The sequence below is a fragment of the Ornithodoros turicata genome, chromosome 2 (assembly GCF_037126465.1).
Source record: "Ornithodoros turicata isolate Travis chromosome 2, ASM3712646v1, whole genome shotgun sequence".
NCBI classification, from domain to species: domain Eukaryota; kingdom Metazoa; phylum Arthropoda; class Arachnida; order Ixodida; family Argasidae; genus Ornithodoros; species Ornithodoros turicata.
Genome location: NC_088202.1, coordinates 6,366,912 through 6,391,770, shown reverse-complemented (window position 1 = coordinate 6,391,770; position 24,859 = coordinate 6,366,912). Strand labels below are relative to the sequence as shown.

At 45.7% G+C, this 24,859-nt stretch overlaps 1 protein-coding gene across 2 annotated transcripts in view; it reads left to right on the top strand.

The window, feature by feature from the left end:
• The window catches only part of LOC135383043 (venom metalloproteinase BumaMPs1-like), a 120,932-nt gene that overhangs the window by 5,177 nt on the left and 90,896 nt on the right, over positions 1–24,859 (top strand). For both annotated transcript variants that reach the window (XM_064612683.1, XM_064612682.1), the window contains exons 2-6: positions 10,847–11,019; positions 13,125–13,214; positions 18,647–18,770; positions 19,881–19,937; positions 20,770–20,891. In XM_064612683.1, the coding sequence (XP_064468753.1) occupies positions 10,847–11,019; positions 13,125–13,214; positions 18,647–18,770; positions 19,881–19,937; positions 20,770–20,891 (566 nt within the window). The remainder of the gene's footprint in view (positions 1–10,846; positions 11,020–13,124; positions 13,215–18,646; positions 18,771–19,880; positions 19,938–20,769; positions 20,892–24,859) is intronic.

Genomic DNA, 24,859 nt, shown 5'->3' with positions numbered 1-24,859 from the left:
GACGCCGAAGTACCGAGACCAACCTACGCTGCCCTCAGGTACCAGCCCTCAGGTACTCCAGGTACCTGGTACCTGCCCTCAGGTACTCCACCACGGATGTTTGCCTGATGGACACTGCTTGCATCGCGGTCACCACGGAACACGAGGCCGGACATTTCGACGTAAACCCTCAACTCAATATAACTCAAAAGCAAACCCTTCTCCAGATGCTCAACGATTTTAGTGACTGCTTCGCTGCATCGTCGAAAGTAAGACAAACGCCCATTGCGAAGCACCGCATCATCGTCGACGAAAAGGCCCGTTGTTACGACTCCGGGTGTGGTAGCAGGCCGAAGGAGACTCAGCGAGGGAAGATAGAGACGTAGCAGTTTATTCACATGATGTCAGAGTAGAAATGAGAGAGATGGGCTGTAGTGCCCAATGCTATATAAAGTCTTTCACGCAAGGTCTACGTGGTTCTCACGCACCGCACAGTTCGGTTCCTTTCATCTTCAACTGGCGGCATACAATTGATCTTTGACGGCGAAGGTACTGGTGGATCTCAAGTGGATCTCTGTTTTCGCTGCAGCGAGTTTTCGCGTATGCAGCAGATCTGGTGTCGTCCGGTATGGCGCCAGTCGCCAAGTCATAACAGCACCCCCCGCTGGGTAGATCATCAAAAGGGGGAGCAATCCCTGAAGTTGCTCTGCTGCATTGAAGAGTCAGGAGCACATTTCCTTCGAAGATGACCATGCTTCAAGAAGTTGAACTGTGAAGCTGAAGATCTCAAGCTCTCTTGTGCGAAAAGCTCTGCCGTGCTGCGCCTGGTCTGCAGTAATACCCTCGCTGGTGTTGATGAGACCTCTGCCATGCAAATGGCCCTGTCGTCCTATCTGTGGCTCAACGTGACAACAAAGGAAGCAGAGTGACAGAACAAACAACCCCGAGACACAACCCCGGCACAGTCAAGTGCTGGCTGTCCCATATAGTGTGCCAGGCTTCCATTCTATAGGGCAATTCTTGTTCTCGCTCGAGCTATCCCAAAATCAGTAATTAGCCCCTTTTTTATGGGTTCTAGCCAACTCTTCAAGTGAGATATTTCACCTTCGTGGTTGCTTGAGCCAGACCTTTCTACAACAAAACAAATGTAACTAAAGAAATCAAGCAATTGATTACAGTATTGCTATTTACAAGTATAGAAGCATCTGAAGAGCTCATTTATGCAACTAGGAACAACGGCTGAGCCCATCAGTATTCCCATTTTCGCTTCCCTTTTTATACCTGATTTCAAAGTTATAGGGCTGTAATGCTAGGCTCCAACGGAGCAGACGTCCGTTCTTTGATGACATATTTTACAGCCAAGTTAATGGGCAGTGGTCGGTTTCAATTACGAATCTTGATCCCGAAAGGTAACACGACAGCTTCTGCACTGCCCAAATCATACATGCACATTCTTTTTCGGACGCGGAATAAGCTTCTTTCCGGCCAGTAAGTTTTCGACTTATGTACAAGATCGGCCGTTCTCGTCCTCCTTCGTCTAGTTGACAGAGAACTGCCCCGATTCCCCGGTCGCTGGCGTCGCACTGGACAATGAATGTACGATTATAGTCAGGCGCTTTTAGCACGGGCTTATGAGTAAGCGCATCTTTGAGTGTTCTGAAGGCTTTTTCTTTCGCGTCATCCCAATTGACTACACTCGGTTCTGTCTTTCTGAGTGCATCGGTGAGAGGACTGGCTATGTTCGAGTACATCTTAATGTAGTGGTGATAATATCCAGCGAGACCCAGAAACGCGTTTAACTCCGTTTTTGTGGTGGGTAGTGGATAATCTGCTACTGCAGCAATCTTTACATCAGCCGGGCGGCGATACCCTTGCCAAACTATGTGCCCCAGGTAGCTCACTTCAGCCTTCCCTATTTGGCATTTTCCGACTCGCACTGTCAGCCCTGCTTCACGAAGCCTTTTTAGAACGACCCGCAAATGGCGAATGTGATCTTCCCAACTGTCTGAGAAAATGGCGATGTCGTCCAAGTATGGGAGTGCGAATTCTCCCAGTCCGTTTAGGACGCGATCCATGAGACTCGAAAAACAAAACGGGGCGTTCTTGAGCCCAAAACTGAGCATTCGTGGGCGAAATGTACCCACTGGGGAAACGAAAGCGGCGAACCGACTAGCGCGCTCCGATAGAGGCACCTGCCAGTAGCCTCGAACTAGGTCCAAAGTTGAAATAAACTTTGCTTTACTTATACTCTCCACCCTTTCTCCGATGTTCGGTATAGGATACATCTGATCGCGAGTAATAGCGTTCAGCTTCCTATAATCTATGCAGGGTCTAGGGTTCTTCCCTGGCACTTCTACCAGTATTAGTGGTGAAGTATAGTCACTCTCTCCAGGTTCGATTATCGCCAGATCTAACATGCGTTTTATTTCCGCCTCCATGATTTGTCTTTGTCGGGGGGATACCCTGTATGGTTTGGAACGGATCGGCTCGTCACTAATGAGCTCTATGTCATGCTCCACCAATGTAGTTTTACCCGGTGTGCTCGAGAAAACATCCCGAAATTCCGCAAGCGCCTCCTTCACATCGGACAACTGATGTTGGGGTAACGAGTTAAAATCTCCCATCTTGGTGAGCAGTTCGTCAATTGTGAACCCTGGGATATCCCCCAGAGTAGGCATATCCTGGTACATCTCTTCCGGTACGTTTAGGGTTAGGTTCACGATAGCCTCTCGTTCCCTGTAAGGTTTCATGGTTTCATCATCAAGGTTTCATTTTGACGGCATAGTTTGTTTCCAAAAACTTATGTACAACTCGCGCAGGACCTTCCCAACGCACATCTAGCTTGTTCTGCTTGGAAGACTTTAAGACCATGACTCTATCACCTGCTTTAAATATCCTTGTTTTTGCCGTTTTGTCGTAGTAGGATTTACCTTTCTCTTGGGCGGCCTTCATGTTACTTTCCACTATTTCCCTAGCGTTATGTAGACGGTTAAGGAGATCCAGGACGTATTGCACCACAGTGGGATCCTCTCCTTGCCCTTCCCAAGATTCTTTTAACATGCGCAAGGGTGTACGCAACATACGCCCATACACTAGTTCGGCGGGACTAAAACATGTAGTCTCGTGGGCAACCGAACGAAGAGCAAACATGGCGGCTGGGAGACAAGACTCCGAATTGGTCTTGTGTTCAAATCACAAAGCTCTTAGTATCGGCTTTAGGACTGATTGCATTCTTTCCACACTGTTTGACTGAGGATGGTGGATAGAGCTGTGAATTATTTTCATCCCACACTTTTCTAGAAAATTATGTGTAAGATTACTTGTGAACACGCTGCCGTTGTCACTCTATATTTCCGAGGGAAAACCCACCCTGGCAAAGATCGAAAGTAGTGCGTCAACTACTTGAGCTGAACTGAGTTCCTTGAGTGGCACCGCTTCTGGAAATCTTGTTGCCGGACACAGCGCTGTTAACACATTACGATGTCCTTGCTGTGTCGCGGGTAACGGCCCAACAATATCTATCACCAGCTTTCGAAAAGGCTCAGTGATGATTGGTACTAGATACATCGGTGCTTTCAGTTTCTCATTCGGTTTGAATATCAGGTTTCTCTAACCTGTCCTGAATCCGAAATATGGCCTGTTCGGGAATGCATCGGTAAAACTGTCCTACCGCATTCAATGACCTTTCCGCGATCCTCGTAAGCTCCGGCGCTTTTAAGCCCCTCAACTAAGTTAGCTTTCAGCTGGTACGCAAATTCAGGATGCGACTCGTTTGCTTTTTTCGATGCGCTACGGAATCTTTGTCTGAAAGCTTCCGTAGACAAGCGATACTTCTTTAAGAGTGCAGACTTGGCCTTGTCATAATCTTCTGCGTCCTTCTTGTTCAGCCTGGCAGTTACATCAGCTGCCTCACAAGGGAGAAGTGTCAACAACCTTTGTGACCAAGATTCTTTCGAAAATCCGACCTTCTCACATGTCCTTTCAAAATTCACGAGAAAGAGACCTATGTCCTCTCCTATCTTAAAAGGCTGCATAAGATCCTTCATTTTGAAAGTTTCAGTCCCCCTCTCATTACAACGACCCCACGACCAGTACAACGACCCCAAATTGAAGACACTCGTCGACTATCTGCAGGGCCGCGCCCACAATGTTCCTTCCATCTTCAGAAGATCACTCTCAAGTTTTTCCCTACGTAATGGTGTCCTCTACAAAGAAAACCACGCACCACAAGGCGCTACGTGGCTTCTCGTTGTGCCTGGGGACATGCGCATCGAGATTCTTGAATCATGCCACGACAAACCGTCATCAGGTCATTTCCGGACACTGGCCCGTATAAGGGAAAAGTACTACTGGCCAAAACTGGCCAAGACCGTACACCACTACGTAAGGGCGTGCCGGGAATGCCAACGACGAAAAACGCTGCCGGTACGACCATCTGGGTATCTTCAGCCAATCGCACCGCCGTCGGCGCCGTTCGAGCAGATTGGGATGGATCTATTCTGGCCCTTCCCACGTTCGTCTTCCGGAAATCGTTGGATAATCGTCGCCACCGACTACCTGACACGCTATGCTGAGACTAAGGCACTTCCACAGGGCACAGCAACAGAAGTGGCTAAGTTCTTCATCAAGAACATCGTACTACGGCACGGAGCTCCGACCGCCTTAATCACCGATAGGGGAACGGCATTTACAAGCAGGCTAACACAAGAAATCCTTCGACTCAGCCACACCGCTCACCGGAAGACAACGGCGTACCATCCGCGGACGAACGGGCTCACCGAACGCCTAAACAACACCCTTGCCGACATGACTTCGATGTACGTCGACGTCGAGCACAAGACATGGGACGAAATACTGCCTTACGTCACGTTCGCCTATAACACGGCTGTCCAGGAAACAACGGGATTCACACCGTTCCGCCTTGCACACGGCCATGACGCATCGTCTATGCTGGACGCGATGCTTCCCCACGAACCCAGTGATGTGGAAAACGACACTCTGGACTTCACATAGCGAGCAGAAGAAGCCCGCCAGCTGGCCAGACTACGCATTGGTTAACAACAACGCGTCGATGAAAAAAGATACAATTTGCGCCGACGAGACATACGCTTCAGTCCAGCGACTTCGTATGGGTTTGGACGCCGATTCGACGACGAGGCCTGAGCGAGAAGATACTGAAGCGGTACTTCAGTCAGCCCCCAATAGACGGATTATCTCCGATGAACAGAAGGATTAGCCATTGTGTAGGGTACACCACTAGGGGGCGCTACGAGTGACGCCTCACCACTAGGGGCCGCTGCTGTCGCATTCCGCGGATGACGTCACCATGCTCCTTCGGGGAGCATGGTGAGAGATAGCGGGAGGCATGGGATTGCGATACGAAATAGAGCGCCCCCTTGTGCAAGGCTGTGGTGGCGCTGCGGGCGACAGGACAGACGCTCTCGATGGCGGCTCTCCGCGGCGTTGTTATGGTCTCGTGACCGCGATACGCGGCGTCGGCGGCAAAAGGGTTTTGGGTCCAGCGTTGTGTACGAGTCTCTGAGCGAGTTTATATTAATCTCACTCCGTTTATTGTTCAACTGATGGTTGTTGTTTGAGAGCTCAATTGCTATGCTGTGAGATTGGGGTGTACGGCACGCATACGGCATACGACAATATAAATAAATAAATATAAACAAAAGGACGTGCACGATAAAGTCCGTTCACAAACAGCCGTGTGCATCCCGTCGTGTATATATTAGACTTGGATACTTTCCTTTTAATTGCCTAATAACGCTTTTGCGAACTCGAGCGCGTATATTAGCAGGCTCCAGACTCGCGCAATATTATTTTGGTGATGGTGCATATGTTCAGACAAGAGCGGAGGAAAGTTGTTCCCCCCTATTTGCTTTATGTATTTATTCACTTCAGTATATCATTCTCACATACTAGTTTAAATTTAATTAGCGATTAGTAATATTGCAGTATAAGCAATTTAGCGCACTACAGTGCTGTAAGATATATTGTAAGCACCTTATGGCTGCAGAATCACTGGATGGATATCAGTAAAATTTTAGTGCCTTCTATTCTGTGGTGGTCACTGTCACTAATAGGGATTCAGTTAAGTGTTGTGGCAATTCCAATGTAAACAGTCATCTGCTATATTGGAAAGTGAGTGATTATGGTCAAACAAGTCTCAATAAACATGATACCTTCCACAATACCATCTGTGATTCCTAAATGTCAGTATGACAAGGTATGAAGAAATGTTGACGTAGTGTATGCTATCCAAAGCAAGTTCTTCCACATCCCCCCCCCCATCTACACACACTCAGAAAAAAAAAACGGGTCTTGGGTTTGCCTCTGGTAACATAATTTAACTACACAAATGCAGATATGTGCAGTCAAACACATTTGCAATAAGGAAAGCATGAAGATTATTGCAGTTGCAACAGTCATGTCAGTAGGTCATGTTCATCTTGGTATTTTCGAAATTTCTCAAACATTTCCATATCTTTTATATTCAACGTGCTGGACATCTATTGTGCAACACCTGATATCGAATCAAAATCTGAGCCAGTATGGGGTCATGAACACACCTGTGTAACCTGAGCAACAATAAGGTAGACGGCATGTCAACAAGTTGCACACTGCTGTTCCATCTTGCACATTTGTCATGCTCATCTAGGTATTTTTTGAAATTTCTCAAACATTTCCATATCTTTTATATTCAACGTGCTGGACATCTAGTGTGCAACACCTGATATCGAATCAAAATCTGAGCCAGTATGTGGTCATGAACACACCGGTGTAACCTGAGCAACAATAAGGTAGACGGCATGTCAACAAGTTGCACACTGCTGTTCCATCTTGCACATTTGTCATGCTCATCTAGGTATTTTTGAAATTTCTCAGACATGTCTATATCTTTTATATTCAACGTGCTGGACATCTAGTGTGCAACACCTGATATCGAATCAAAATCTGAGCCAGTATGGGCTCATGAACACACCGGTGTAACCTGAGGAACAATAAGGTAGACGGCATGTCAACAAGTTGCACACTGCTGTTCCATGTTGCACATTTGTCATGCTCATCTAGGTATTTTTGAAAGTTCTCAAACATTTCCATATCTTTTATATTAAACGTGCTGGACATCTAGTGTGCAACACCTGATACCGAATCAAAATCTGAGCCAGTATGGGCTCATGAACACACCGGTGTAACCTGAGCAACAATAAGGTAGACGGCATGTCAACAAGTTGCACGCTGCTGTTCCATCTTGCACATTTGACATGCCTCATCTAGGTATTTTTGAAATTTCTCAAACATTTCCATATCTTTTATATTAAACGTGCTGGACATCTAGACATCTAGACGAGCTGGAAGTCACTAGATGTCCAGCACATTGAATATAGAAGATATGGAAATGTTTGAGAAATTTCAAAAATACCTAGATGAGCATGACAAATGTGCAAGATGGAACAGCAGTGTGCAACTTGTTGACATGCCGTCTACCTTATTGTTGCTCAGGTTACACCGGTGTGTTCATGACCCCATACTGGCTCAGATTTTGATTCGATATCAGGTGTTGCACACTAGATGTCCAGCACGTTGAATATAAAAGATATGGAAATGTTTGAGAAATTTCGAAAATACCAAGATGAACATGACCTACTGACATGACTGTTGCAACTGCAATAATCTTCATGCTTTCCTTATTGCAAATGTGTTTGACTGCACATATCTGCATTTGTGTAGTTAAATTATGTTACCAGCGGCAAACCCAAGACCCGTTTTTTTTTGTTTTTGTTTTCTGAGTGTGTGTAGATGGGGGGATGTGGAAGAACTTGCTCTGGATAGCATGCACTACGTTAACATTTCTTCATACCTTGTCATACTGACATTTAGGGATCACACATGGTATTGTGGAAGGTATCATGTTTATTGAGACTTGTTTGACCATAATCACTCACTTTCCAATATAGCAGATGACTGTTTACATTGGAATTGCCACAACACTTAACTGAATCCCTATTAGTGACAGTGACCATCACAGAAAAGCAGGCACTACAATTTTACAGATATCCACCCAGTGGATCTGCCGCCATAAGGTGCTTACAATATATCTTACAGCACTGTAGTGTGCTAAATTTTTTATACTGCAATATTACTAATCGCTAATTAAATTTAAACTAGTATATGAGAATGATATACTGAAGTGAATAAATACATAAAGCAAATAGGGGGGAACAACTTTCCTCCGCTCTTGTCTGAACATATGCACCATCACCAAAATAATATTGCGCGAGTCTGGAGCCTGCTAATATACGCGCTCGAGTCGCAAAAGCGTTATTAGGCAATTAAAAGGAAAGTATCCAAGTCTAATATACACACGACGGGATGCACACGGCTGTTGTGAACGGACTGGTTGGCGAAAGCGCCTTTATAATGCAAAGTGTAGCAACACGGGAAGCTATAATAATGTGGCGTAATTTATCGTGCACGTCCTTTTGTTTATATGTATTTATTTATATTGTCGTATGCCGTATATGCGTGCCGTACACCCCAATCTCACAGCATAGCAATTGAGCTCTCAAACAACAACCATCAGTTGAACAATAAACGGAGTGAGATTAATATAAACTCGCTCAAAGACTCGTACACAACGCTGGACCCAAAAGCTTTTGCCGCCGACGCCGCGTATCGTGGTCACTAGACCATAACAACGCCGTGGAGAGCCGCCACCGAGAGCGTCTGTCCTGTCGCCCGCAGCGCCACCACAGCCTGGCACAAGGGGGCGCGCTATTTCGCATCGCCATCCCATGCCTCCCGCTATCTCTCACCATGCTCCGCGAAGGAGCAATGACGTCATCCGCGGAATGCGACAGCAGCGGCCCCTTGTGGTGAGGCATCGCTCGTAGCGCCCTCTAGTGGTGTACCCTACACAATGGCTAATCCTTCTATTCATCGGAGATAATCCGTCTATTGGGGGCTGCATTGGAAACAACACCCGCCACGTCTACGGAGGGGGCAATGCCACGAATCATCATCGCGAAACTTTAAGGGGAGGCACGAAACGGTACATCTCATCCCGGCGCATGCTGAAGAAGAAGCAAGAAGCTTCCTGTTTCGATTGCGCTGAGGGGTCGTTAATTAGTGAACACTATTGTGCCTGTGTGTGCAGCATATATATGATACGACTAAATACATTCCTGTCAGTTGGAGATTTATTCCATGTGCCATTGTTGTACGTTGCGTATGACCATTCAAAAAAGGAAACGCTTATTTGGCCATGCGTTTTGGAGTTTCCCACAGATTGCTAGCAGATGAAGTCTACTGACTTTATTTTGGTATCCATGTTTTTGTGCTTGTGGAGACGTTGCGCTCCTGGTATCAGTAAGATATGGTAAGCGCAATGTTACACAGCTATGCATTCATCGGTCTGCTCTTTCGCCAAGGAGATTCCAGTGTCCATGCGGTTCAGAGTGTTGACCACAACACGGAGAAGTCATGATGGTCGACGACCTCTTCAAATGAAAACACTGGTCACTGCGCCCCGTCTTCATGACTATGCATTTGTAACCAAGAAGAAGCACTATATCTCAATCCCAATGTTCGTTCACACTTAGCAGCATCACTTACCAGCCTCCGGTACATTCATGTGGCGAAATCGAAACTGGTGGAGCTTAGGCTCCAACTCCATAAAACGTTTAGTCAAGCAGAGCAGACGTGTCGCCTAAAGATTGTTCAGTTCATGACCTGTCCTTTCCACGACGTCCGATGAACGCCGCCGCTTCCTGCTCGGTCGGCTTGCTGGCGCCGCAAAAAAGAAAGAAGAAGACGGCGCGGCCAGATGATGTCAGCGGCTGGCAGGCGAGTGAGGGGGCATTTCTGCCGCGAGATTCAAAGCTTCCTCGCGCGCCAGGATTGCGCGCTACGCTCAAACGTTTTGCGCGAATATGTATCACAGGGCTCAGCATCGTAGTTTCTACTTCTCCCGTCGTATTTTATCCGATCATTTCCATGCTCCTTTAAAAAGGATGTATCGATATCGGTCTTCACTCAAGTAACAAGTATCGGTATCGCGATACCATATTTCAGTAACGGGTACAACACTTCTGCGTTGTAACTTTTGTGTTCTCGTCTGGAATAGCCGTGTCTGGTTTTCTAGAAAGACTGTTTCCATTTGCTGCTTCCACGTTCAAGTCAAATCAAGATGAGATGAAAAGAATAATAAGAGGGAGACACAGAGATCCGCAAAATGTTGTGCGGCCTCACAGATCGGAAGAACACTTGTGATTTCGTAGGAGTTTTAAATATACTTGATGGCCGCTCTCGGCTATGGGCTATCTGTTGAGTTGAGTTCTGTTTCGGATAGCAATTAATGTTTTTCGCGGATGGGACGCCTCCAAAAATAAAGGTCGGTATATGGTATCGTTTTTTTATTTTTCATAGCTATCACCGCAAGCATCCGTTTGTCAGAAACGTCGAAATTTATTATCTCGAAATCCTGGGGTTTACTGATATTAGCATATGCTGGAATCGTGGGAGCCGACGCCTGCTTACCGCGGATAGAGCTACGAGGTCCGCAAAAGGTCCACACTGCGGAGAATCAGCATGGCTAATGGTACCCCTAGCCCATCTGTCAAATAGGAAATTACAGACGTCTGCTCGGCGTTCTTACCTACCCTATGATATACTTACGATGGGTTCTAGAACGCGACAACCCTTTATGACCTGCTGTAAGAAAGATGTAGAAGTGATAGTAACACCTAATATTTAGATGTTCTATACGTCGCGAGATGGTGAGACGCATACAAAACTTCTATTGTCGTATATCGTTACGATCACTGATTTATTTTACCTGTCCTTTATTCTTGCCCAGGTGGCACCAATGTGCACGTTGTTTATCCAAAGCTTCTTCAAAGCCGCTCGGAAGAAGGGGAGCACGTGATTAAAGTGAAAGATGACCTCATCCTCACTTTGAGCAGGAGTGAAGTTTTCGCGGAAAATTTTGTCGTTAGAACGTTTTCCCACGGCATCACGACGGAGCACTATGTACGTATGAATCCTGACATATATTTCACTCTATTCCCTTTGCATGCACGAGTAATTTGGATAGAGAGCTGCGTCTTTCTCAGCGTTATAATGCAACGAGTGCTGCGTCGAAACTGACGTATTTCATGTAGCACGTTTTCCACCAGTGATTGTTCCGTAAGCACAAGACCATTACGCCATTAGAACTGTTTCTTTGTCCGGACCGTACTCGTGGATGATGCTCATAAATTTTCACTGGTTTCTTTAATTCGACAGTATAGCTATGGAACAATATTCGCCTGTATACGCGATAAGTGTTTCCGGCCGTTATTTCGCTATCGCTGAAAATCCCATAGACAGCTTGAGGCTTATCACTAAAAAACGGAAACTAAATAGTATGAACTCGATGTTTAGGTATTACACAATACAAGGCGCTTTGGCGGAAATTATGCCTAAACTAAGAGTGAAATTAAGGGATTCTGGCTTAACGTAACAATGTAACCACTTTACTATGACGTTTCGGCACCCATAAGTGCATCGTCATGAGACAAGAGAAACAATGATTTTGTCTTGTCTGATGCCCGTATGGCTTCGAAACGTCATGGTAAAATTGTTACTTTGTGACATTAAGCATGTGTACCTTAAAATTCATGTCTCCTGACTTATGGTCTCTCTTAAACCAAGAGTTCCTGCAAGCCAGGTATTGTTAAATTGTATCCACTTGAGTTGACTGAATAACCTGAATCCGTAAGAAAAAGTGTCATTAACTGAATGATGTCAGTTGAAGAAACGGCATCAGCAGTGGGATTGGAACCCAGATCATGTGATTGTCGGACAGAGATGCCACCAATTAAGCCATACTAGCTGCCGTATCTTCAACGTACCAAGCACCGCTTGGAAACATGGGTACACGAACTCAGCCTCAACACATTCTCGAAACAGAACGACAACACGACGCAGTACGGCGGCACCAATAATCGATGCAACTTTGCATTTGAATTACAATAAATCGCGATTGTATCAATAGATAGTTTTAGTACTCCGCTACTGGGAACCCGGCAGGTCGTCTATCCTACGCAGTCAACAGATGAGATTCCGAGTCAGACACGCTGTCATTGGTTGCGGTTGGTACGGTAGCTTGACCTTACCAACGGTACCCTGGTTCGAATCCCGGTGCCGGCTATGCTGTCTGGGGTTTTTCCTGGGTTTTCCTCAGACGCTTTCAGACATATGTCGGCACAGTTCCCTTAGAAGTCGGCCCAGGACGCACATTCCCCAGGGCGTCAGTCGTGACGTTGCCCACCTCTGTGAGGCCGACAACGGCGAGCCCTTTCATCATCACCACCACCATCACCACCACCAACGGTATGCTAAAACCCGCTAGTAGCTCCCCATTCCACTGAGAAATACGCTGAAACTGTTTGCCAGCTACATGACTTCACCGCGAGCTCAGTGGTTTCTATTGGTTCAGGGTTAGCGTTGAAATTGAAGCGTCAGTGGCGTGTGCAGATGTCCCCGAAATGTTACGTGGAATGCCTTCTCGTTCGGCTTCTGAGGTAACATGATACATTTAAAGGGAAAGTGCAAAAGTTTCTCCTCGCCGAACGAAAGATGGCATTACCTTGAAAACGACAGAAAAAGGAGAGGAGTCATTCGTTGAGCCGTTCGTGATTTACGAACTCTCCCTCTCCTTCTCAATATGCAGAGAGGTCTCGGATTGGTCTGTTCAAACGACTTCTCCCGATGATTGGACAAATCGTTTGAGGAGACCCATTCAGAGACCGCTCCGCATTGTCGAACTTCTTGAGAAGGAGAGTGAAAGCGAGAGAGATGTGTCTTTCCCGCATGAATCCCGAACGAGGCGACAACCTTCCTTTTGTGTTGGTGTCAAGGTAACGCGGTCTTTCATTCCGCGAGGAGATAATTTAATATCATCAAAGGCATGGCTGGAATTGATAGGAAGCGTACCAGGGTGGGCATTTTTGTCAACTCACTGCGCTGTGTGGGCGAGCAAGAATCACTAGAAAAACAGGTTATCGGTGCACCCATGTGGCATGTAGCTGTCGCTGTTCTCGGTGCATTGTAGTGTTTGTATTGATGCTCAATTGTAATTGGTATTTTGCCAGGTTAACGCGAAAGAAGTCGAAAAAAACTTGTACCACGACGAAGAGAACCTCGCATCGGTGACGGTGAAAACTGATGGCGGCTTACGTGTGGTGAGTCTACTGTAATATTCGTTATTTGTGGGCTGTACAGTTTGGTTTGCCAATTCAGGTGGCAGAGTGTACCCATGCTTCCTGTCATAAATGATTTCATGAAGTCGTATTACTTGTTCTGGGAAACATGCAATGCGAGTAATTTATCCAGGGATAATGGTTGACTCAGAATAACAAGTAAGCAGTGTGAAGAAGTCGACAAGACTACTATGTTTTAAAATTCTAGGGGATGGGCTCTGATGTCGCGATTGGTTCTAAACTTTTTCTCTCGGCTACCAAGTGCTATATTTACGGCACGTAATATTCATTCGTGTTGTTGTAATTCTTGAGTTATAAGCTTAAAGTTCCACGGAGCGCATTCAAGCGGGATTTCAACATAAACAAACTGTGTAAGACATTTGCCGGGGAGTGCAACAAAGGCGTGTGAGGGTTGTAGGGGAAATATTCCGTTCCACCTTCCATAGTTATAACCGACCAAGCAGGGATGGGGAGCAATACAGTACAAATTAATGCGTTAGTGGTAATGCATTACATATCCGTAGCTATAGTGACAAATGCAAGCCCACATTTAGTGGATGAGTAATGGGTGGTACTTGTCATTGCATTTCGGTCGTGTACTCGTAATTACGCGAGCTGAAAATTCAGGCATAAGTCCAGCAGTTACGAATCGCGCATGCTACAGGCAAGAACATTTCCAATCTGCTTATTCCCAACCACGTTTGTCACCTACCACGACACCAAGAAGAAGGATAGAGTGCAGAGTGCCGTTCAAACGGCAATTTCTTGTACGCTGCAATTAATCTTACCGATCGTTTCTCATTGATATTCTCCATATTGCCCTCATCCGTCGACGAAATCATTCATAGGTAGCGATTTTGTCGTAAACCCAGTTACCATCACCGGTAATGTGTAATGAACTTCTGGGAAAACGCAATGCCAAAGTAATGTCGTTTCGAGATTGCTAAGCATGAAGTCGCAATAATGAGTAAGGATGTGCATTACTTTACAAAGCTGTGATGAGTAGTAGTGATGCATTACAAAATAAAGTCCGCGAAAAGGTCATATTGGAAATTCCTTCGATCTATTGACAGTTCATCCCCATTGTCGTGGGAACACTGGGGTGTGGAACATTTTATAGGAACGATCGCATTCATTCCAGTCGATTTGCAAGCTGTGGTGTCATTTGATTCTCCGTTGACCACTGACCACGGTATCGAAAATCCCGCGCGAAACAGTGGCGCAGTTTGACTGCTATTCCATAGAATACACGACAAGAGCAGGCGCCAGGTGTTGAGAGTATGTCGGAATTTCCACTGTAGAAAACGGCGAAAATGACATTTCCTTCACCACCAATCAGAGCACGGCCTTGAGAAAAGGGCGGCGTCTCTCTTTTCTGGGCGATTGCCTCTCATTCCTTCTGTTAGGATGTCGCTTTCACGCCGATCTGGTTGACGCCGAAGCCTCCGCAGCTGCGGAAGCAGTGCTGATCTTTAAAATAATTTTAGTTACTATCTAAAAAATTTTTGGACAAAAAATTAGCCAAGTAGATTGTCAGCCGATTGCGAACATATTGGTACATGCTTCAGAGATGGGTTTCTTCATGCTACCGTCCCTTTCAACCGGATGACGTAGGAGATTGATCTTTCAGTATAGTTTTGTCATGGAGACAATTTGGATGCAAAATTATGATTACGAAATATGAACGCGCTAAAAATCTTGACAAAGGCACAAGCACGAAACGGTCCTTTTTTTAGGCTTTTATGTTTCACAATCATAATGTAACAACAAGCCCAAAGGAACGCTTTACGTGTATGCAAAAGCTCTTCATGGAAGTAATAATAATAATGATAACAATAATTCGTTTATTCTTGCTTAGGTGGCCAGTAACAACATCTAGGTTAGAGAAACGGTCCACCACCGAAGAAAGATCAAAACAGAATTACCATCAACAAACAGAAAAATGAGCTAACATTTTAAGCAGAATACATCACATATTCAGAAGAAATCACGTAACAAGCTAGACACTTAGGGCTAAATAAATAATACACACATAGACACACGTTTACAGATATAGACAACTTATGGACAATGAGATCCATATGTGTGCACAGCATACAAAGCCCGTCTCTTGGGTGGGTGAGCGCACAACCTGGGTTTATTGGGATAGGTGAAGAGACAAACATATACTGATTTTGTTAAGGTGACAAGTGCGTTGCTGCGGCCCTGATGGTGGATCTATTTTATTTAATATTATTTTATCTTCTCTCTCTCTATTTCTTTCTCTCTCTTTTTATATTTCCTTTTGTGACTGCTTTTCCCTGCGATACCATCGGGTGGTACAGGCGGAAACAGTTTGCTACACTCTTCTTTCGTCCCCTCCCCTACCTTACTACTGGGGGAGGTGACGAAAGAAGAGTGTAGCAGACTGTTTCCGCCTGTACCACCCCCACCTAGTACCACCCCCACCCCAGTAAGGTGAGTCCCCCACCTAACTACATCTTTCTTTGCTGCACTGTTCACGAAGGGCATTTAAATTGCCTTCCTATTTATAACTTTATGTGAACCCACGTATCCGTTTCTTGCCACTCCACGGGTGGGTTTTTGGCGGCGCTTGCAATTTTCGATGGTTGACTATTGCAAGTCATTACAGCCTATTGTGAGAAACACGATTATTCCTCAACTGTGCACACACACACGCATGACGGAAGGAAGCGAAATACAACTAACCACAGCACTACTGACGTGCGTAGTGGATACCGATGACCTTCGCTCAAGATGATTGAATATACTATCGGTCGCGTTAGACCTGGTAAAGCTCCTGTTGGTTTGGAAGACTCCAGGGAATGAAGCACTCGTCGGAATAAAACTTTAATATTCACAAGCTTTCGCGCGGAACCTGCACTGCATCAGGTAAAGGTGACCCGATGAAGTGCAGGTTCTGCACGAAAGCTTGTGACTATTTAAGTTTGATTCCAAAGAGTGCTTCATTACCTGGACTTATTGTGTTCCCTCTACTACCAGACTAGACTATGCATTTTCCCTTCATCTCCCAAGTGTTTAGAAGACTACTTCAACGAGTGATAAACATGTTAACGGCAATTTTTCGGCAATTTAGGCAATTTTTCGTAATATAATGGGGGCCTGCTAGTCATCCGCAGTCGCTGTGTTCGAGCGCTGCTTCCGCTGCTGCGGAGGCTTCGGCGTTAAAGCGACATCCTAACAGAAGGAATGAGAGGCCATCGCCCAGAAAAGAGAGACGCCGCCCTTTTCTCAAGGCCGTGCTCTGATTGGTGGTGTAGGAAATGTCATTTTCACCGTTTTCTACAGTGGAAATTCCGACATACTCTCAACACCTGGCGCCTGCTCTTGTCGTGTATTCCATCGAATAGCAGTCAAACTGCGCCACTGTTTCGCGCGCGATTTTCGATACCGTGGTCAGTGGTCAACGGAGAATCAAATGACACCACAGTTTGCAAATCGACTGGAATGAATGCGATCGTTCCTTTAAAATGTTCCACACCCCAGTGTTCCCACGACAATGGGGATGAACTGTCAATAGATCGAAGGAATTTCCAATTTGACCTTTTCGCGGACTTGCGGAAATTACTTTTATTTTGTAATGCATCACTATTACTCATCACAGCTTTGTAAATCAGAAGTCGCTGTGTTCGATCATCAGTCGCTGTGTACGGCATTTTGGTCTAAAATGAAAATCTACGTTAATGGAACGTCATTCCAGTAGGTGTCCTTCACCGGAAAGACCTGCAACCTGCCCGTGTGCCATGGTTACGAGACCGTATCCTAAGGCGTAGTAAGCCAAGGATTCTAATGAGGATATGTCATAATATTGTAGGGTAAACAGGCTGTCACACGTATTTTCTTATGAATGAACGCCATGTGGATATTCACATTTATCACTGTCTACCTCACTAGGCACTTTATGATGGGTGCGCATACTGTAAAAGTACGCAACAACAATCAGGACAGTTAGACAAATGCACATAAAAAAGGTATACCAAAGGTTACACGTTCTACTAGATTGTGAAAGCAGAGAAGTTTGGATTTGGCAGTATTAACAGTCATAATTTTGCGAAACCCATTTAGCATTATGTTTGTAATTGTACGAACAATAAATCCAATCTTAGCAATCTTTATGAAGAACAAGTCATAATGATTGTAGCGTCTCTTTACAAAGGCTTGACGTCTTTGTGGTAGAAAACGTGACACGAGAAAAATATAAAATAATAATAAAAGTCTAAATGTAATTCTCTCTCTTCTTCTGTCGAAATATTACCAATCGAAACAAATATTACAAGCAAGAAACACCAAGAGGAGATGATATTATGACCAGAACAGTGACTTGACAAGAATTGGACAAGGAAATATGCAACAAGCTAGAGCACAACTAATAGCATTCAAAAATCTGCCACACGGAAGAAATATGTCTACAGCATTGGTCTCACAAGGACTCTTCAAACATATCAGACGATTTACCCGTGATATCTCGCATAGACAGTCTACGTAAAAAAGAGAGAGAGAAATGTTAAATCTTCGTGAACGAGAGCGTGCAGGTGGTTCACCAAGTGTAATAGACGCGAGCAATAAAAAATGGGAGGTTATACAGAAAAGACTTGTGGGAAAGAAGGCTTATACAGAAAGCTAATGAAAGTTTATACAGAAAAAGCAAACAAAAACAAAACAATCTCTCAGTGTCCATGATGTGCCACTGTTGGCAAACCAACTTTGTCGAGGATAAGTTCGTAAGTATAGCAAGTGCAGACGGCAATGCGTCGGTTGCGGAGAACATTGAGCGACGTGTTGATGGATGTGTTCGGTATCTGCAGAAACAATGTTGTTGAAACAATCCCAAGCAACAGATGAAGCGAGGAAAACTAGCACAGAATAAGTTGAATACAGGCACATGTTCACATGTTCGAGGGCCCCGATATTCAACTTGTAGTTATCCCATAACGCGCGTTAATTGCAGCACTTCGACCCGTGATTCGGCACGAGCTCTTGCGTGAGCCTAACAAAGCGACTTTGTGGGCGCGAACTTCAAATATAACGATAACGATCGGTATGTGAAAGTTCAAGATTGGGGCGTCAGCGTGATGAAGCGTTGGTTATGTGCATGTGGAATCAGAAAGCTATGAAGAATACCGAGATACGTAGGAACAAATCCTCGTGTTGTATGGTGGAAGGAAGTGTGATAATAGTAATAATAATTCGGTGTTTTACGGCGCGAGACAAAAGTGATCAAAAGCGACGTCACAGTGGTCGGGTCTGTGGATTAATTTTGCCTACCTGAGGGTCGGAAGGAAGTGCGTAAGCGTTAACTGCAGGGAACTGCTAGCAGTAAGTGTAAGGACTATTTAACTGTGATGTAACTACGTGCCATGTGTCATACATGTGTCTTTTGTACGATGTTACAGGAGGGCGTTCTCGGCATCAATCGTCGCATTCGACCTGCTCCCCATCTCGGACGATCCGATGAGAGTCAGGTAGCTCACTTGATATACGAAGTCGACGAACGCATTGGCCAGGAGCGACACGAAGGTATGGGACAGACTAAAAATGAAACACGAGGCTGATAAAATGGGAAAGAAACGTAATTTAATGTCTCCGTTCCACCGAATTATGTCCTCAAAGCGGAATCCGTAATCATCATGCATCACCCGAGTATGCCTCGATACTTCGTGCGTGTCTCAATGAGAATCCATACGTCGTAACCACTTTTCTGTTTTCTCGTTTGGATAAAGCAATATATCAACTGCTCTTACATGTTGTACGTAGATAGAGTGTCTCAAGTAACTGGAACCATGCTTTAAAAACAAACAAACAAACTGGCCTCTTATCACTCGTAAATCACATTTATCACATAGGGTAAGTACACCATAAATTATCAGATAGTAGTTTGGCACCCATGAGGAACTGGGAGAAACGGTCCCTCTATAATATGATATATATAAAAAAAAATACAAGTTTATTTTGCATAGACCGAGAATAAATTCTGACGCTATACAGTCAGGCGCTGTTCATGTTCTTGCTGTGAGGGTTTTGAAGTTGGGTTCCACCTCAATGCACAGTAGGTGCTGTGCAGACAGCTAATTCAGAGGTATCTGAACGTGCTCTGCAACTTTCTTTTTTGACACTTACGGCTCTGATATTGTCCATCGAAGCAGTCCTGAATAAAACAATGTACTTCAGTCACCACCGTTATGTAACTTCTGTGTGGTGCCTTTCTGTGTAAGATTCTGTGTAAGATTCTGTTCTTTCTGTGTACGCAGGTTGTATCAGGTAACCTAAACCAAGTTATTAAAAACAAATGAGACGCGAATGAGATGGACTGCATAGTGTTGGCAGTCGTCTTAGGCAAGTGAGAGTATGTGGTAATATAATATCTTAATTGAAATTCATTTTGCATTTTTAAGTAGAAACAAGATGCCGATACATCGGTTCGCGAGACAGAGAATGAAACGAATGCATTTCGCAAGGTTGGCACTCGTCCATAGGCGCTCTCTCTGTGTTTTTGCGCGTGTTGATTAATTTATTTCAACCATTGTTATATTGTGTAGCGGACAACGGCTCTCATTGTTGCCTTAAACATATATCTCTTCGTCCTTCCCGCGATATTCCTCTTTCATTCATTCTTTTTCTCTTACGCAGTTGCTCCAGAGTCCAGTATTGATGTTGACGAACGTGACATGTTTCTATCTGATACAAGTGAGTTTACTCTTATACCGACCATACTATACTATACTACTACTACATTATAATAGCGATAACTATAACTGATCTAATATTAAGGACTGTGATATTTTTTTGTATTCATTGTTTAGCTTATCCGAAGGGTGCTTTTCGGTGCTTACTATTTTCGAAAAATTCGGAGATCGCCGATGGTGAAATACTCCGAAATCTTGAGAAGAAGCAGTGTTCCGAAACGACATGCCCACAAAAAGTTGCATTGTAAAACCGCTTCTTTTCATACAGCAGCACCTGCAGACAAGGACATTCGTGTCACGATCACACAGAGACGTGACGACGTCCTGTGACATAGTCGGAAAGATGCTTTCGCTTACGTCCCATCTTAGTGTCCGCATTACAACACGTATTTCGTATGTCATATATTCCCTCCTGTCCTGTTTGAGGAGAACGGGAAGCATGTCAGACAGAAAAAGGCCAATGAAAAACCCGTGCATTGTCTCCAACATTGCGCGGGGACTCCGACGCGCTGTGACGTATCACATTGCGTCAGCGTGATGTTGCGTCTCCAAAGAAACACAGGCTCTGAAGCGCCCCGTCCACCGTCCGAGGAAGGTAGTAACTCCGCCGTAGAACAGAAATACCTCCGGATGAAGGCACACTCCGCGTGTCTCTAAATTGGCCCTTACCGTATCGGGAGACGGGGTCGTTCCACACAGTACCTTGTACTCATGCGGTAAGCTTTTCCTGGTCGGACATAGGGTGCTCCAAGTTCAATCTCTCGCGTGAAGATCAAGACTGATCCTAACAAGACGTTGTTGCTCTATTTCTCTCTCTTTCTTCTTGTTTTCAGATAACAACCTTCCCGATGTCATTTATCCCGAAATATACATCATCTGCGATCACGCGCATGCTCAGACGTTCATCAACAGGACGGATATGGGGGTGGAATACATCGCCACATTCATCAATGCGGTTAGAAAAATAAATTGCTTTCAATTCTAGCAGAACATACCAGGCAATATACTACGTTGGCCGCTGAAGGCATCTTCTTTGGCCAATACTAATAGTATGCGTATAACGCAACGCACCACACCACAATCGTAAAGACGTCAGCTGCGCCTCCGAAGTAAACACTCCTTCACTTTTGGTTACATCATACCTTCCTAATAGGTTGCACGTTCGTAATTAACGTAGATAGCATTTAACTGCCGCCCCCTTCTGTGCGTCAAGGTGTCTCGCCACTCTCCAGCTCAGAAATGTGCTGGCTTATGCAGCACGTCTACATTATAAGAAACAACAACAACAATAAATGGAGAAGTGACGATGACATGGGATGTTTCCCCGTGGTAGCCACAGGACCCTACCCCACTTCACAGTGGTTAATATGAGAGGATGAATTATGGTGAGATTGAAGCGACGACAGGTCGGAGTTCTGTTTAGAGTTCTTCGAGGAATCCAGTGGCTTGCATGAAAGCAAAAAGGGAGCGAAGAGCCCGGCACTGATGCGCAGGGGAGCTCCATGGGCCAAGTACTTTGGACAGGCTGAATGGTCTATGGTCGAGGAGTTCAAGTTAGCGTCGAAGTACCCGGTGTTCACATGTGTACCGCTCACAGTCCTCGATGATATGGGGGATCGTAGCTGGGGTGTGGCAAGCTAGGCGTCTTATAAGAAAAGCTACAATCGTGAAATAGGAAAAGCACACTTCGTCGTTTTGAAATCTTGGGGGATAGTCAGCTTGCCCTGGTGCAAACACGTGACGGCAGCTGTGTAATACCGCGGGCAACAGTTGTTTTGCCTCGTTTTATTGAAGGGAAATAGAGCCGTACGATACTGGCTGTGTTTCGCACTCGTCTCTCTCCACCAGGGAGTTTTTATTTTTTATTGAATTTTATTTATTATTTATATTTATTATTCTTTTATATTCTGTGTTAGCGCCGCGGAGCAACTGTGACTGTGAGTGGCGTACAGATGTGGAGTGACGGAGAGAGAACAGCAGGAAGGAGGGGGGAGACAGGGGTTATTATGCGTCCTGGGCCGACTTCAAGGGGAACTGTGCTGACATTCGTCTGGAAAGACTACCACGAATCCCAGTGAAAACCCCTGACAGCACAGGCAGTGCGGGGATTCGAACCCGCGTCACCTCTCCTCAGTCTCCGCGTGGAAGGCGGTTATCCTGGAGCTGGATGGGGCGTTTTCACAAATTGAATTACGCAGTGACGATGTATGATTCGGTGAAAATTATTTGTACGGTCGTTTCTGAATGCTCTATGAAATAGGGGAGAACGATGAATGCCGTTTCCTGGCTGTATTGGGTGTCGTAAAACCACGACATGTCATTCACCGCCGCGTGCAGCTGAATTTAAATAACGCCCATACAATATCACCCAACTTGGGATGGACCTTTCGCCCAAAAAGTGCGTCAAGCTCCCATTCACACGCAAGGCTATGACATATTTCCCTCATTGCGTCGGCGCCAAAAGCTTGAGCTGGTACGTTTCCATCGCTTCCTTGCCGTGGTCCTGGACTCAGATCTGTACTGGGCTTGAAAACATTAATCACCTTCAAACTACGGTGCAACGATGGTTCCCTGCAATTCATTGTCCTTGTGGTTGAGGACGGGGCTGTGATCAGCACTCCCTTCTAGCAGTTCACAGGAGTTTGGTGAGGTTGTCTGTCATTTACAGCCTTCCCATCCTGCACAGGATTTTCACAACATAATTACGAGGGGTGTTCAAGTCAAACCGGGACTTTCGGTCTCCTGAATGTACAAATGGCTCGCGCTATTTCTTTTTCGTCATTTTCACATGGCCACTGCGTTCACCACGTGGTGGTCCAAAGTTTGTGCAAAACAGAAGACACGTGCTGGACCAAGATGGCCGACAACGAGGTGAGCGGGCACATCGAACAGCGAATTGTCATGAAGTTTCTCGTGAATGAAGGCGTAAAGTCATCTGAAACTCACAGAAAACGTCAGGCTCAGTATGGCCACCATACACTTAGCCGCAGCAAAGCGTTTGAGTGGTGCAAACGGTTCCGAGACGGCCATACATCAGTGCTGGGCGATCCCGGCCGGGGTGGCTCAGAGCCAAGTGCCAGTTCCAAGCCAGGTGTGAGTTCCTGAGAACATCCAACTTGTGGAGCGCCTGATCCTCAAGGACCGACGGATAACATGTCACGATATCAATAGTGCATGTAGTGTGATCAATAGTGCATATTACTGCCAGGTTCTCAGGGATGTGCATAAGGCGCTGAAGCAAAAGCGGCCGGGCCTCATCACCAAAGGAGTCCTCTTCCTACAGGACAATGCACGCCCGCATACCGCGCATCTCACGACACGCACCTTACAGGAACTTGGCTGGGAGTTGCTGCCGCATCCCCCTTACAGTCCAGACCTCGCCCCCAGCGATTTCCATCTCTTCGGACCACTGAAGGCGTTCCTTGGGAGCCGCCACTTCAGCTGCGACGACGAGGTCAAAAATGCAGTCCGATCATGGCTGCTACGCGCCGGTAAGGATTTATACGGTGCTGGCATTCAAGCCCTCGTGAAACGCTGGGACAACATTAGTGCAGCTGGAGATTACGTTGAAAAATAAAACTAATTTCTCGCCTATAAGTTCATTTTACTTTTGTGAAAAATGAAAAGTTCCCGTCTGATTTGAACGCCCCCTCGTAAATACCATTCGAAGGCTGTTTGCTCGAAGCCTTCGTCGCTGCCTTGGAGTTCCAAGAATGCTGAAACATGGCAAGTTCTTGCTGAAGGTGCTGAAGTTCCCGACTGAGGTTCTGCGTGAACGTTAAACGCCTCGGCACTGTATGCGTGCGCATATTCCCGTGACCCAATCCTCAGGAAATTTTGATACCGCCGTGAAAGCGACTCCTCTCGAAAGGGACAAAGGACACGGCCGAGTATCACTGACTTCTCGCTAAGGACGTAGCAACCGCAAGAAGCCCCTGGCCTCTTCCGGGACCACCCACTTTCATACGTCTTCCGAACCTTCTGGAACGAAGAGGCCAGGTTCCCCCTCAAGTCCTTCGAGCCCATTTTTATGCTCTGGGGGATGATATGTTGTTTACGCCTGCAGCTGCACAATCAGACGGCGCTTCCAGAAATGTGAAGTCTGCCTCGGGATTCGTAATCCCTTCGACGCCTTTCACATCGAACCTCATCAACGGCTACAGAACTTTCATTTTCTGAATCATTTTCTTTCAGCAGCACATCGTTAATTTAACCCGGCAGGAATGGGCAGTTTTTGTTTTCACTGACTGCATCTGCACTGCAAACTATTGCAAATCGTGGCATACGACGCTCATCCGCAGTCCTAGTAACGGATGTGGTAATGGCCTACCACGTTGTGTTCGAAGCATCGCACAGGCTGGTTCTCCAGTGGTTTCCAACCCATTGTGGTGCTGTGGGGAATGAACGGGCCCACAGCACCACAGACACTGCTCTCTCGTCTCGGAGATGGAGGAGTATTGCGCTGTTGAAATGAAGACCGCCGCTCGATTCTTCGACGTCATGTGGCACCCCTGGCTTACCCCATCTATGCTGAGAAGAGTTGATCCGCATGCCACGAAACACTTCTCGTCCGGCAGCTTCACTAATCCATCGAATGCGACTCGATTTGCCTTTTACAGCTCAGTGGCGTTACCGCTTAGGGCAAGTTGACTTTCCCAGGTGATCTCACTGCGATGCCGTCGAAGATCTACAAGTTTTCCTGCTCATTTTAATCCATTGGTCACTCAATTTAATCCAAGCGCTACCCAATTTAATCCAGTGGTGAACCAAATTAATCCAGACACCAACCAATTTAATCCAAGCGCTGCCCAATTTAATCCAAGCAACACGTGTAAATGTATTCCGTGTGTATTAAGTCATGTCATGAGTGAGACTCTCATGATTTCGCCAATGTATCACGAGTTTATGACTACTGATTCAATA